The following is a 14688-nucleotide window of genomic DNA, read 5'->3' on the forward strand; positions in this document are numbered from 1 at the left end:
TTCTGAAGAGAGGACTGGGGCAGCTCTCACCCGGAGCACCTCTGCAGATCCTGGCACGTGGGGCTGGGCCCGCTTCTCCTCTCACACTTTACTTCAGCACCCACAGCACCCGGGCCTGGTCTCAGGGCAGCGTCGATATCAGGAGGTCTAGGCTGGGACTGAGACTGTATGTCCAGCAAGCTCTCAAGTGCTGCTGTGTGTGGCTTGGATCCAGAGCTTACAGACCTGTTATGAAACCTGCTGGCTATCTCTCTTCTTTCCCCTGTGATTCATCTGATAGGGACAGAGTGAAGGGACAAAACAAGGGGTTAAACAGTTAATCCCCCTAGGTGATTGTAAGTATCCACAGAAAAAATATGGGAGACTCCTGTAAGTTAACGATTTCCCAAGAAAGCAGGTTTGCTTAACCACAAAACCAAGCAGGCTTGCTGAGCAACAAAACCATGAAAAAAACATGAGACATGTCCCCAAATTATGAAACAATGGTGGCATGAGCCCCACATCCTGCGCGTGAGCTCAGTAAGCTAGTGATCCTAAGGACATGCTCTCTGCACACATAAACAATAATCTGTGGACCCAGCTTGACCATATAGGGACAAGAAAACTCTCCTGCTCAACTGATGATGGAGGAGAAACTGTAAGAAGTATCTGTGCTGCTGCTGCTAAGTCGCTTCAGTCGTGTCCGACTCTGTGCGATCCCATAGACGGCAGCCCACCAGGCTTCAATTTTTAGTGAGGGGTCATTCTGAGTAACCAGAAAAGGAATTATGCCATAGTCTAAGCTTCAATGGGACAGTTAAAAAAATTAAGTAGGATTTGGATTACTGTGTGCTCCATATTCTGTCCCCATTTCACTGATGAAGAAAACTAGGCTTAGTGAGGGAAGTCCCTTGAGACCATGACTAGGAGGGCCTGGGTGACTCTGATTCTCCTGCAGCCACACTCCAATTCCAGGCATATGGCGCCACTTTCCTGCTTTCAAGCCCTGGCCCCTCTGTGCGGGATGACTTCACTCTCCTGAGTGTGTCAGTGCTCACGCTCCCCATTTTCATTTCTATTTCACTTCACTCTTCCTCATACCCCTCGTCCTCTTTTCAGCCAGTCTGCCATCACTACTCACTTCTCTGACTTTCCTCTTACTCTCCCTGAACAGCCGGACAATGACTCGGTCACCATCTGTGTAGCTTCACTTCCTGTCACAGAAAGAGCTCAGGAAATGTGTGACATTAAATGACCTAACACCAAAAACTGACTTCACGTTCAAAAAGGAAAAAAATTGATTAAACTTTTGAAAAGCCAGGGTGCTCTGGTGCTGTGACCAGGAGAACCGTGCTCTGTTCCAGGCTGGCATTTACAAGACAAGTTCTAGTTGCAAGTTTTCTCATTGTTTGCCATGTTATTTGCCTCAGTTAGTGTCTTCCCCAAACCTACTAAGGCGATTTTACAGGCTTTTCTCCTGTCTCTCCTTAATCCACTCTAGTATGGCTGTACTAACTCAGAGAGCACAAGGGAGGAAAGGCAGTGCGTGTGAGGACGGAGGGATAGTTCTGGGCTTACGGCAAGACAAGCAGAGAAGCTCATTTCCAGGGAAAGTCCTCCAGCCTCTGCCTGCAGCGAGGAGCACATGTGTCCTGATCACTGCCTGGGTTTCCAGGGCACGGACAGTAGACACAGTTGGAAGGAAGGGGTGAGACAGTTCTGACAGGTCAGGTGGTACAAGGTCCTCAGAAGGCAAATCCAGGAGGGACTCAAACAATTTATATACCATCCCAAATTAACAGGTTTTTTTCCAATTGGAAACTTATAATTTAGTAGAAAAAGAAATAGATCATTTTTCCTATTTCCAGCCTTTCCTTAATAATAAAAAAGGACTTTTTAATATAGATTGGTAGATTAATGTAAATCATATCATATGCTGGTGAAATATTTATGGCCCATATATTAACTATTCAGTTTTCCCAATAACATTTCTCATAACTTCACCTACTGTGGAGAAAAACATATCATTTTCTCTCACTAAAACAATCTTCAGTATCTATGATATTATTCATAATCCATTTTAAAAAGAGAATAGGTACCACGTGAAGGTTAGTGTTGATGCGAAAATGAGGGTGACCATGTCCCGTCTGATTCCATGGTTGAGAAGTTACGTGGTGCCCACTAGTCAACGCGACTGTGGCTAGAATTTATCAGCAGCTGCTGATGTGCCAGCCGTATAAAAACACAGTATCATTAATATCAGTGGGGCATGATCTAATGCTAAGATGACAAATGATCACCATACGCTGACAGTTCACACAGCGTCTGGAAGCTGCAGATCTCTGAGGTGGCCCCATGACAGTTTAAACCCCTCATGGCAGCCTGCGAGTGTGCTGCAGAGTCCTGCACTAGGCACAAAGGCTGGCAAGTGCAGTCTGAGGATCTAACCTGAGACTGCCATCCAAGAAAAGAAGAGAGAAGGAGCAGGCAAAATATGTGAAGAAACCGTAGCTGAAATTTCCCCCATTTGATAAAAGGTCTTGAGTTGATAAGGTAAGCCTCATCTCCTAAGTTGAAACAAACCCACCACATGTAGCACCCAACACTGGAGAATGTGTATTTACTACCTAGAGAGACAGGCTGTATTCACTTTTTTTCCCCTGCTGTCTCTGGTAACAAATGCAAGGAGAGGACACTGCCTGCTACTCCGGGGAAGAGCCAGAGGGGTCAGAGACAAGGCCAGTGGAAAAGGTACACAGAACCAGCCAGATGTTCTGCAGAGTGGAAGGAAGGGAGCATCCTTGAGGGCTCAGATCTGTCTCACATAGACCATCCAGGCAGCAGCAAAACAAGGGGTAGAAACCCTGCGGAGAAAAACATAAAACTAAACAAAAGTTTGCCTGGAGTGGCGTCAATCCTAATTTCCCTGACACTTCTCTGCTGGGGTCCTTGCAAGGACTGAAGTGACATATCACAGTCGGCACAGGGTAGACTGGAAAAAAAGCAACTTGCTCATCTCCTAGTAAGAAAGGCGTAAGTTTAGTCCTCTCATCTGAAAACTGAATGAAAAGGTTTTATTAAAGTACGTATTACTCCCTATGGCAGGATTTAATTTTAGATCATTTACATCTTTTAGCAGAAATGTATCCTAAAGTGAGAACAGTGGGGAACATGCAAGAAGATTCCAGGAATGACCTGCTCCACTGAGACATTCCCCAGTGGTGCCATCCGAGTGACCAGTCCCAACAGGCGACTCCCACAGTAAATCAGTCACCTGGCAGACAAGAACTACACTAACAATACTTAAACGTCAACACTCCATCAGAAGAGTCTAAGGAATTTGCAAACGTACTGAATTCACTCAACGTTTATTTCTGAGTCCTATATGCCATGTATTAGAGACACAAGGTCCTTTAAGGTTCATGTATGGATGTGAGAGTTGGACTGTGAAGAAGGCTGAACACCAAAGAATTGATACTTTTGAACTGTGGTGTTGGAGAAGACTCTTGAGAGTCCCTTGGACTGCAAGGAGATCCAACCAGTCCATTCTGAAGGAGATTAGCCCTAGATTTCTTTGGAAGGAATGATACTAAAGCTGAAACTCCAGTACTTTAGCCACCTCATGCAAAGGGTTGACTCATTGGAAAAGACTCTGATGCTGGGATGGATTGGGGGCAGGAGGAGAAGGGAATGACAGAGGATGAGATGACTGGATGGCATCACTGACTCGATGGACGTGAGTCTCAGTGAACTCTGGGAGTTGGTGATGGACAGGGAGGCCTGGCGTGCTTCGATTCATGGGGTCGCAAAGAGTCAGACACGACTGAGCGACTGAACTGAACTGAACTGAAGGAGTCACCAATGAAAATGTGAACAAGTCAGAAAGGTAAATTCAGTTTGATAAATGCTGTTACATAACCAAGAAGGGTGTGTGGACTGGCTCCTGGGCTACACGGTGGCCCTTTCAAACAAGGAGACGGCAAAGGCTTCTCGGAAAGGTGCCTGGGTGTACTGAGAGCAAGGTGCTGAGGGGTGGGCAGGCGACTGCAGACAGGCCTTCCGGGAAGGAGGAAGGAAGGCCAGGGACATGGAGAGAGACTGGGATGGCCTGTTTGAGGAACAGAAAGGAGACCAGTCTGGCCGGAATGCAGAATGAGAAAGAGGATCAAAGAAAAGTAGATTTATGGATAATTTTAGAGCAAAAATCAAAATGACTTCCAATGACTTCGATGTGGTGAAGATCCACTAAGGAGCTTCCAACAGTCCCAGGACTAAAGTGCGAGGATGCAGTAAGTACATTTGTCTTTCATTTTATGACTGTTTTTAGCCATTTAGACATCATGAATTCTATAACTATTTTTCTCAGCTTTGGCCACTAGAAAGGACAAAGCATAATCTGGAGACCAATTTTGCCAACCTTACAAAACAACATGCACCTTTTTGTGTATTAATCAATCTCACTCTTAGGATTTTTGTAATTTTCTACCATAATACTTTCTGTATCAATTAACTTTTATTCTGTTAGATGAATATTAACTTACAGAAAGTTACCATATGATCTGATGAGGAAAAGTAGTAAAAATACAAATTTCTCATCGTAGTTTGTATTAATCATGCTGTAATTAAAATATAACAAAAGTGACAGAATGAAATGTCTATGGAAAAATGGCAAGTGAAGAATGGGTGGAAGAAAAAAAACAAGATTCTGAATGAAAACTGAAGGGGAGGCTCAAAGGGAGAGGCAGGTTTCCAGAATCAGACTGCCCGCATCCCCCTGGGTTCCCTGCCCACTGTCCTCATTCATGAAGTGGTGACGAGCAGAACAGCACCCGCCTCACAGGGCTGTTGGTGAGGCTTAACCTAGTCAAGGTCTGTGATACGCTCAGGAAGTACTGTCGGCAGTGGGCGCACTGTGAGTGCCTGTTGAAGTAAGTTGGCTGCACAGACAAGTAGGATTTGAACACGTGAGCGGCAGAGAGAGGACTGCAGATGCAAGAACAATGTGAACAAAGGTCTGGAAGCGGGGAGCACACACATCCACCCAGGGGTGGGGCTAGGTGCTCAACACAGGGAACACGGCACAGTAATGAATAAGACCAGTTGGGAGACAGGTCTTAAGAACAGTACAGAAGGGCACTGTATGCCTCTTAGAGGAACACGAATTTAATCCTGTTTAACAAGAGCGTCTGGAAGATGTGGTGCCATGGAGTCACATGGAGGGAGGAAGCAGAGTCCAGAAGTACCCTCATGAAGGGGTTCAGTCAGCACAGCCAGCCACGACTCCATACACTAAACCACAGGCTCTGACCTGTGAACTGAACAGCAATTCTACCCAAGAATATCAACCACCAAGGCAACGGAAAAGCTTAAAATGGTAAGCAATGCATATGTTGTCATCAAGAATATTTTTTTTTTTCATCTGGGTGGATGGAGGGGTTTCTCTAGACATTACACTCCCCGAACAGAAAGTTTCTGCCTCCCTGCCTGTTCCTAAGGTAGCATTTTCTACATAACCGAAAACATGACAACCAGACAGTACAATGAGAGGTCTGATCTGGGGACAGAGCACCCCCTAGAGCGAGGCCTTGCCCGCGCTCTGTGCTCTCCATCCAAGGGGTAAAATGGGCCTTTGCAGGTGTGAAACTCCAAGCGGGCTCTAAATACAGGCAAGCGCTCCCCTAAGGAAGGCGGGCCAATGGCGCTGAGCAAGACAAGGGGAAGGAGAGAGAGCAGATATGGACTCAAGGCGAGGACTGCCCACAGGCCCAGAAGCTGGCAGGGTCCAGAAAAGGATTCCTGCTACCACCTCCAGGGGGAGAGCTGTCAACACCCAGGCTGTGGCCTCCTTTAGCTGACTGCAGACATCTAGCCTCCAGAGCTGTAACCAATTTCTATTGCTTAAAGCCATCAAATTGGTAGTAACTGACTGCAACAGCCACAGGAAACTAATAGGGCAAATACGTAATTTTTTATGATTTCAAGTAAATTATTTAACATTAGGAGAAATGGAAATGAAAGAGATTTACCATTTACTGAACAGCTACATAAATTATTTCATTATATCATCTGCAGCAATCCTATTATTAGCCTGTTTTATAGAGAAAACCCACCTGGTACCATGCCCAGGTCTGTGTTTATTCTACACTGCAATAACACCTGTCTGTAACTGCTCTGACAGTGTGCTGATCCGCAACACCCCCCAGGGAACTGACTTGTTATTCCTCCAAATGCACTTGATTATATGGAATACGCCTATTTAAAATTATTTCATGCAAAACTACCTGAAAAAATATATGTAGTCACTAGTAAAAAAAGAAAATCTGTGTGACTAATTTCCACGGGGTTCTTTCAAGGGCAAAAATGGGGAGGGAGGAGGGAGGAGGGTTCAGGATGGGGAACACATGTATACCTGTGGTGGATTCATTTTGATGTTTGGCAAAACTAATACAATTATGTAAAGTTTAAAAATAAAATAAAATTAAAAAAAAAAAAAATTAAAAATAATGCTCAAATAGGTTTGAGAGTCATATCTTAATCTACAGTTTGCTTCAACTGACTTGTAATTCATTAAAACATTTTTCATGTTTAAAGGGGTCATGAATCATTAGTTTGAGACAAAAATAACATTTCAGTGTGCCTGGATGAGATCTGGAGTATCAGATACCACAGAGCAGCTACATGAAATAAAACGAGAACAGGCATGGGGGCATTTACCTGGTACCTGATACTGCTCACCACTGGAGATGTGGCACTGAACTAGCTTGATACCATCTGCACTCAAAAGGAAGCAAGCTTCCATGATGTCCACTTGTGCATCAAAGCTATTGCTTTCATTTTAAAGAATTAAGGGATTAATAACATGAAAGTGATTAAATAAACTTATCATTCATTAGCTAGTAAGTGGTACAGGTCATATTTAAGCCCAGGAATGTGCATGCTCAGTTGTGTCTGACTTTTCGTAACCCCACAGACTTTAGCCCGCCAGGTTCCTATGTTCATGGGAATTTTCCAATGTTTCTATGCTTCCCAATTTTTCCTATGTTCATGGGATTTTTTCCATTGGAGTGGGTTGCCATTTCCTCCATCTGGGGATCTTCCTGATCCAGGGATTTAAACACAAGAATACTGCAGTCCAAGTGAATACTCTTAATATGATACCATATTGCCTGAAAGCATTCCCACAGGCTTTGTACCAACACGCTGGTAGACCTGCTTACCTGTTAGTAAAGAAAACAGGAAAACTGTTGCCATGACACCACATTCTAACAACAAGGCAAGTCAATTAATCACACCTACCTGGTTATTGCTGGGGTTGGTACACCTCTTGTACGTAAGGTAGGTTTCCCTCGAACCACCGGGACATCAGCATTTTCGGAACCACCATTCAAATATGTTAATTCCTGGAGCTGTGCCTGCCTGATTTCATCATTATAGTCCTACACAAAAAACAGAAGAGAGCAAAGCATTTATGACAAAAAGCAAACAATTTTTAATAGAAAAAGTGTATGAAAAATAGTTTAAAAAGATAAAATAAGATTTGAGTCTGTTGAAATGAAAATATATGAATGAATTGTTGTAAAGAGAAAAACCCAAACAGTATTTTTCCCCTAAACTAAAATTTTCTATGGTCAGCCATAACTCCTTCTCTTGGGCATACTCTCCAAGTGAAATATTTATAATAAAATTAAAATACCATGTAACTGATATATGGATATTACTATTTACAACTCAGTCAACTTGTAGTTACTAAGCATAAATGATGTGCCAACTAACACAACCCAGGGGAGCACACATGGTTCCTGCAGCCAAGGACTCAGTCTGACAGGGAAAGGGGGAAGACAAAGAGGCAACACGGCAGCTTTACTGAAACTAAGAAGGGCATGCACACAGTTTCTTTGTACGTATTCATTTGGATATTGTTCAAGTCGCAAAATTCGGCATTTCCAAAACTGAATACATCATCTTATTCTTGAAAACCTGCTCTTACATTATTTTCAAAATATTCAACTCAGAAACTTTGGGAGTTATCCTTGATTTCTCTCCTTTCCTTAATAATATCCCCAACTCCATTCAATAATTGTCAAGAAAGACATGTAATAAACATAAGTGTGGTCTGTTTTACAATCAAAAGAAAGTTCAGGTATATATGATCAAAAAGGAAGGCCATCTAACTCAACCATGGACAGTTAAGAGTAGATTCTCTACAAGAAATGTCATCTAAGAGTGAGTGAACCAGTTACCAGAAGGGATGCTGAAAAGTATTCTAGACAGAGGGAAAAGTATATTTTAAAATCCAGAGTAAAAGTGTGTCCAGGGAACTGAAATAAGTGCTATATGGCTAAACTACAAGAAACAGTCTGGAGTGGAAGAGTGGTCTTCAAAGTGAAAAGGAAAGCAGAAACCAAATCGAGTAAAGATTTAAGTCTTTTTAAATATAACATCAAATGTCTGGAAATTATGGTACTAAAAATTATTTAATTTAAGAAAAGGAGGTTTATATTTTGAAAATGCTATGAACAACTATGTGCCCACAAGTTAGATAACTTAGATGACACGGACAAATTCCAAGAAAGACACAAACCATCAAAACTGACGGAGAAGAAATAGAAAATACGAACAGTTAGTAACAAGTAAAAACGCTAAATTAGTACTAAAAAAATTTTTTAAAGTCCTGCAAAGAAAAGCCTAAGTCTGTGGGGCTTCACTGGAGAACTCCACAAACAATTAAAAAAGAATTAATGTGATCCTTCACAAACTTCCAAAAACTAAAAAGGAGGAGACATGTCCTCACTGATTCTATGAAGTAAGTATTGTTGCCCTGATACCAAAACCAAAGATATTACAAGAAATCTGCAAAAGAGTGTTCTTAGGAATATAGATGCAGCAGCTCTTGAAAAAGTGTTAAGAAGTCAAATCCACTAGCATGAACAATAGAAAAAGGAAATAGACACACAAGGACCGAGCAGAACTTATACCAGGATTGCAAGCTTGGTTTAACCCATGTGAAAATCAATTAACATAATACCATAATAATAGAATAAAGGACAAAAATCACTTAGTACTTTTAATATACCAAGAAAAAATTTGACTGAAGAATCCAACATACTTTCATTATAGAAATACCCAACAAACTAAGAAAACCCATAGCTAATACCATATTTAATGGTAAAAGACTGAAAGTGTCAGCCTAAGTCCAGGAACAAGACAGGATATATACTTCTGCCACTTTTGATTAATGGTATTCAGATTGGAAGAGAAGAAACACAATAATTTCTGTTTACAGATGGCATAATCCTATATACAGAAAAACACAAAGAATCCACAAAAACATTAGAGCCAATAAAAGAGTTTAGTATAGTTGCAGGATACAAGATTAATATACAAAAATCAGTTGTATTTCTTTATAGTAACAATGAGCATTATAAGAATAAAAAAAAAAGATTCCATTTAGAGTAGCATCAAAAAGAATAGCATACTTAGAAGTAAATTAACAAAATAAAGGTAAGATCTGTATACTGAAAAGTACAAAGTAATATTGGAATACATTTTAAAAACTCTAAGCAAAAGGAAAGATACCTCATATTCATGGATAGGAGGACTCAACATTGTTTTTATGACAATAACTCCCCCCACCCCCCCGCAACATACACAAATGATCTACAGACTCAAGGAAATCCCTATTAAAATTCCAGCTGGCCTCTTGCAGCAATAGACAAGCTGATCCTAAAATTTACATGGAAATCCAAAGAATCTAGGATAGCCAGAACTATCTAAAGGAAGAACAAAGTTGGAGGACTGTATGCTCTGATTTCAAAAACTCCAGTAAAGCTATAGTAATCGAAACAGTATGATACTGACCTAAATAATACAGAAAGATCAATGAAATAAAACTGAGAGCAAAGATATCAAGTACAGTCAATTGATTCTCCAATAGTCTCCAACAAATGGTGCCGCAACAACTGAATATCTACATCAAAAAAATCAAGTGGGCCCTGTATTTTTGCCACAAAAACTACAAATGTTCTAATTTAGATTATGTTGATGCTTGTAGCACTATGGAATATACTAAAAACCACTGAATCATATATTTTATATGAGTAGATTTTATGCTGTGATTTATATCTCAAAAAAGATAATAAAAGGGGTGGAGGAACCCACTGGAGGCAGAAACATTAGGTGGAAGTAGTTAAGTAATCCCAGGATGTGGTAAAGATGACCTGGAGTAGGGAGGGACATGGCAGGAAGGGTGGGAAGAGGTTTAGACATGGAGTTATTTATAATGCTTAATTTTATTAGATATGGTAATATATTAGATCTTTTGTGCAGGTTGAGTCTGCAATGGTCTATAGTATATAAAAATTGAGATATTCTATAGCAATCAGATAGAGGAAATGAAAACTTAGAAGTCAAAGAGAGGGATACAGAAGTGGGCAAGGAAGAGTTACACAGGCCCCACACATTACAGAGTAGGGTGTGTCGTCAAGGCTGGCCCATGGTAGGCTCTTGGCAGAGAAACTCTGAATCTGTCGTGGGTTCTGCCTATTAAGACTGCTTCCATGTGCCTGAGGCCTGAGGTCAGGCTGTACCGACTTGGCCAGATAAATCTGTCTCAGGAACATGACCAATGGGGAATGTCTGTTGTGGCTCAGAAAGGGGGATTCTGGTGCTGGCCTCTGAGCATCTGTCAGGGGCACTGCACGTCTTTGGAACTGATCTGCAATGAAAACCCTGGACACAAGGTTCAGGGGAGCCTCCCTGGTTCAAACGAACAGTCCAGTGTCGTCACATGGGGTTGCTGGGAGAGTCAACGAGTCCTGCGTAAGTCCACTGGGAAGGGACAGCAGGAAGCCTGGGCCTGGTTTTCCCAGCTGGCTCATCTTCTCTTTGCTGAGTGCTCCTAAAGAACAGCTGAGCTCGCAGGTGGCTGTGGGGACCTCTCACAAGAATCCATCTGTAGACAGCATCGGCAGCAGGCAGGGCTGTGTGGGAACCATCACAGAGCGAGAGAAGGGCTGAAGACACTGCTCTGAACACCAACATGCAGAAGGGAGAGGACCTCACAAAAACGACAGGAAGGTGTGGCAAGAGCCCGAGAGGGACAGGTAGGTGATCACGTTACAAAAGTCACAGCAAGTCAGTGTTGCATTCACATCAATAAGAAGCCAGGCACTGACTCTGTGGGATTCACTAACTACAGAGGCAGTACTGACTTCATAATCATTTTGGTGAACAGTGAGTGAGCTAGAATTCATTCAGGTAGAATGAAGAATGAATGGGAACAAGTCCCAGATACAGTAAAGGAGCCAGCTACTCCCAGTTGTTTGCTACAAAGAGGAAGAGAGAAGGACTACAGTCTGAAGAAGGAAGGAAGGATTTGATGACAGAAGAAATAAAGCAAATCTGAGTATGAATAAAAGACTCAGATGAGACAGTATCCTGAATTATTTCAAATTAAAATATAAAATGCTGAAGCTGAAGCTCCAATACTTTGGCCACCTGATGCGAAGAGCTGACTCACTGGAAAAGACCCTGATGCTGGGAAAGAGTGAAGCCAGGAGGAGGAGGGGACGGCAGAGGATGAGATGGTTGGATGGCATCACCAACTCAATGGACATGAGTTTGAGCAAGTTCTGGGAGAAGATGAAGGACAGGGAACCCTGGCGTGTCCATGGGGTCACAAAGAGTTGGACATGACTGAGTGACTAAAAAACAAATGCTCTCTTCCTTACTTTTCAAAAGTAGAGTGCAAAAAACAACTTGTAGGAGAAAGCACTGTGAAGTAAGGAAAATAATATGGACACCAATCAAAAATGAAGCTGACATCATAACCAGCTAACACCTGCAGAGTAAGAGGAAGAAAGGTAAATGAAGAAAAATCCAAGTCGTCACCGTTAGCAGGGAGGCTAAGGCCTGACTCTAGGTTTTACTGTAATACAGGTTCTCTAACCTATCTGGGGTATCATGACCTCAGAAGTCATGTGAATCTATAGTTATTTCAACTTCTTTAAAATAAGCCTATTGACATGTTCCTTGCCATTTTACTAAAAATGTGTGATTAATAAATTATTTGTAAAGCACATTCTAAATAAAATGTGCTATGTAAATGCTAAGTATTGGCCCTATTGAGAAGTGTTAGAAAGCAGGACACAAAATTTTACGTGCTTAAAAACAGATTCAGGGAAAAAGAACATAACTGAGGCCCCATTAGAAACACATTAAAAATTAAAAAAAAAAATAAGCAAAAGCTTTGCTCTAAGTAAAGTTAGGTAATTTACAATGGTGCCACAAAAAGTTGAATTAAAAGCTTATTTTAAACATCATCTGTGTGAAAGTAAATTTTAAAGTACATAATGTAGTTAGGAGGGAAAACAAACAAAAAAATGGAATCTAAGTCAATCACATCTGAGGTTTAGCCTGAATTTAACCAACTGCAGAGCAGCTATGTAATTTTTGACAACTTCTTTAGACACGATGTAATTGTTTCTTCTGATGTCACACAAGACACTAGTTACAATTTTATTGGTCTTTGAAATAATGTTTTTAAATCAGTAGAGAAACCAAGTCATAGGTGGCACCTTACAGACTAAATTATTTTTACAATTTTACATTTTAAACTAGTCATTACTAAATTATCACTTTAACTCCCCATCTGAAAAGTGAAACTATCGTAACACTAACACCAACACTGTCATCAATTGTGAAGAGTAGAAAATGGATTAGAATTCTAATTAAATATGTGTAAATGGGATTTCTCAAGCCAATAAATTTAGAATCTATTTAAATGTGTTACCCTGGAGAATCAGAAAAAGTTTTTCAATAAAATCATTAAAAGTAATTTATTAAAAATTCAGTGGGTTCTTTGCCAGAAATGTACTCTTCAGATATGTTTGCCAAAATATGCTAATATTTATGTTCAAGGTTAATCCTGGGATCGGTGTTTGAATAATAATCTGTAAGAAATAAATGTTCATTATTTGAAGACTAATTAAATAGATTCTAAAACATGCATATAAAATATTATGCAGACATTAAAAAGAATGAAGCAAAACCGCATATGCTTATATGGACAAAGGTACAAAACAACCCATTAAAAACAAAGGTTACAAGCGAGCACGGGACTTGCAGGGTAACTGAGGAGTTTATCAAAGCTCTTCCATAAAAAGCAACAATAAAAGCTGACTGAATAGTTAAAAACAATTTTAGGACTCTGGAAACTTATTGAAGGGATACAATAAATGGAAAATAAAATAAATCTGTTTGTGAAAAACTGCTAAGTCTCAGGTAAGAACAGGGGGAGCCTGTGGTGATTTTGTCTGAGGATGCTTCCATCCCTCCTCCCAGCCCAGATGACGCGTGAGTTCCACTAGGATGGTAAACCACAAAAACCAGAAGGAGGCGGTTCACTCAGCTGCAAAGCACGAACGAAAACGCTTCACATCCAGCAGCACTGCCAATATCAGCAGCAACTGGGAGTGAATGACCAGAGAAGACCAGTCAGCAAGTCTAATCATCAGGTTTGGGCTGGCGTGAGCAACAAACAGAAAGATTGGCAGATTAGCCAGAAGTTTACCAGCCATGGGGAGCTTTGATAGCTCTCTGCCTGACAGTGTGTGTCCATGCAAAGGGGATACAAGGACTCCTGGCAGAAAGTAAAAGCCAGGGCGGACAGGAACCTGACTGTACTCCCCAGTGACAGCCAGTTCCATCAGCAGAGGGTGAAAGCCCTACAGACACAGGTTTTGAGCACAACCTCTGACAACTCACTGGTCGATCTCTCAGCAATGCTAACCCAGAGAAAACTCCTAGAAGGCCAGGCTTAAGAATAACATTGAGAAAAAAAAAATTAACAAAACTTTAGACCATGAAGGAGACAGACTGAAGTTTCAGTCCAATTAAATTATTAAAGAAAAGAAAAGAAAAAACCTGCAACAACAACCCTCTGGGAAAAAAATGAATCGGAATCAGACTCATTGCAAAACATTACCTAAAACATGGTGTTCTCACCAATAACCTAAGAGATGTGTAAACAAAGGAAAATGTCACCCATGGCCAGGGCAGGAAGAAACTTCCCAGGAGAGGACCCAAATCTGGACTAGCAAAAAAAGATTTTTAAAAACCCCAAATAACTATAACCTCAGATATGCAGATGACACCACCCTTATGGCAGAAAGTGAAGAGGAACTCAAAAGCCTCTTGATGAAAGTGAAAGAGGAGAGTGAAAAAGTTGGCCTAAAGCTCAACATTCAGAAAACGAAGATCATGGCATCTGGTCCCATCACTTCATGGGAAATAGATGGGGAAACAGGGTCAGATTTTATTTTTTGGGGGCTCCAAAATCACTGCAGATAGTAACTGCAGCCGTGAAATTAAAAGACACTTACTTCTTGGAAGGAAAGTTATGACCAACCTAAATAGCATTTTCAAAAGCTGAGACATTACTTTGCCAACAAAGGTCCGTCTAGTCAAGGCTATGGTTTTTCCAGTGGTCATGTATCGATGTGAGAGTTGGACTGTGGCGAAAGCTGAGCGCTGAAGAATTGATGCTTTTGAACTGTGGTGTTGAAGAAGACTCTTGAGAGTCCCTTGGACTGCAAGGAGATCCAACCAGTCCACTCTAAAAGAGATCAGTCCTGGGTGTTCTTTGGAAGGAATTATGCTAAAGCTAAAACTCCAATACTTTGGCCACCTCACGCAAAGAGTTGACTCATT

At 41.2% G+C, this 14688-nt stretch overlaps 1 protein-coding gene across 5 annotated transcripts in view; it reads right to left on the reverse strand.

Annotated features, from left to right (window-relative positions):
- Window positions 1-14688, reverse strand: part of KHDRBS3 (KH RNA binding domain containing, signal transduction associated 3) — a 152379-nt gene that overhangs the window by 54800 nt on the left and 82891 nt on the right. For all 5 annotated transcript variants that reach the window (XR_011570471.1, XM_070802411.1, XM_070802410.1 and 2 more), the window contains one exon: window positions 7276-7415. Coding sequence is in view for 4 of the 5 variants with exons in the window: in XM_070802411.1 (XP_070658512.1) it covers window positions 7276-7415 (140 nt within the window). In the remaining variant the exon portion in view is untranslated. The remainder of the gene's footprint in view (window positions 1-7275; window positions 7416-14688) is intronic.

Source organism: Bos indicus, chromosome 14 (genome assembly GCF_029378745.1).
Source record: "Bos indicus isolate NIAB-ARS_2022 breed Sahiwal x Tharparkar chromosome 14, NIAB-ARS_B.indTharparkar_mat_pri_1.0, whole genome shotgun sequence".
Taxonomy (NCBI): Eukaryota; Metazoa; Chordata; class Mammalia; order Artiodactyla; family Bovidae; genus Bos; species Bos indicus.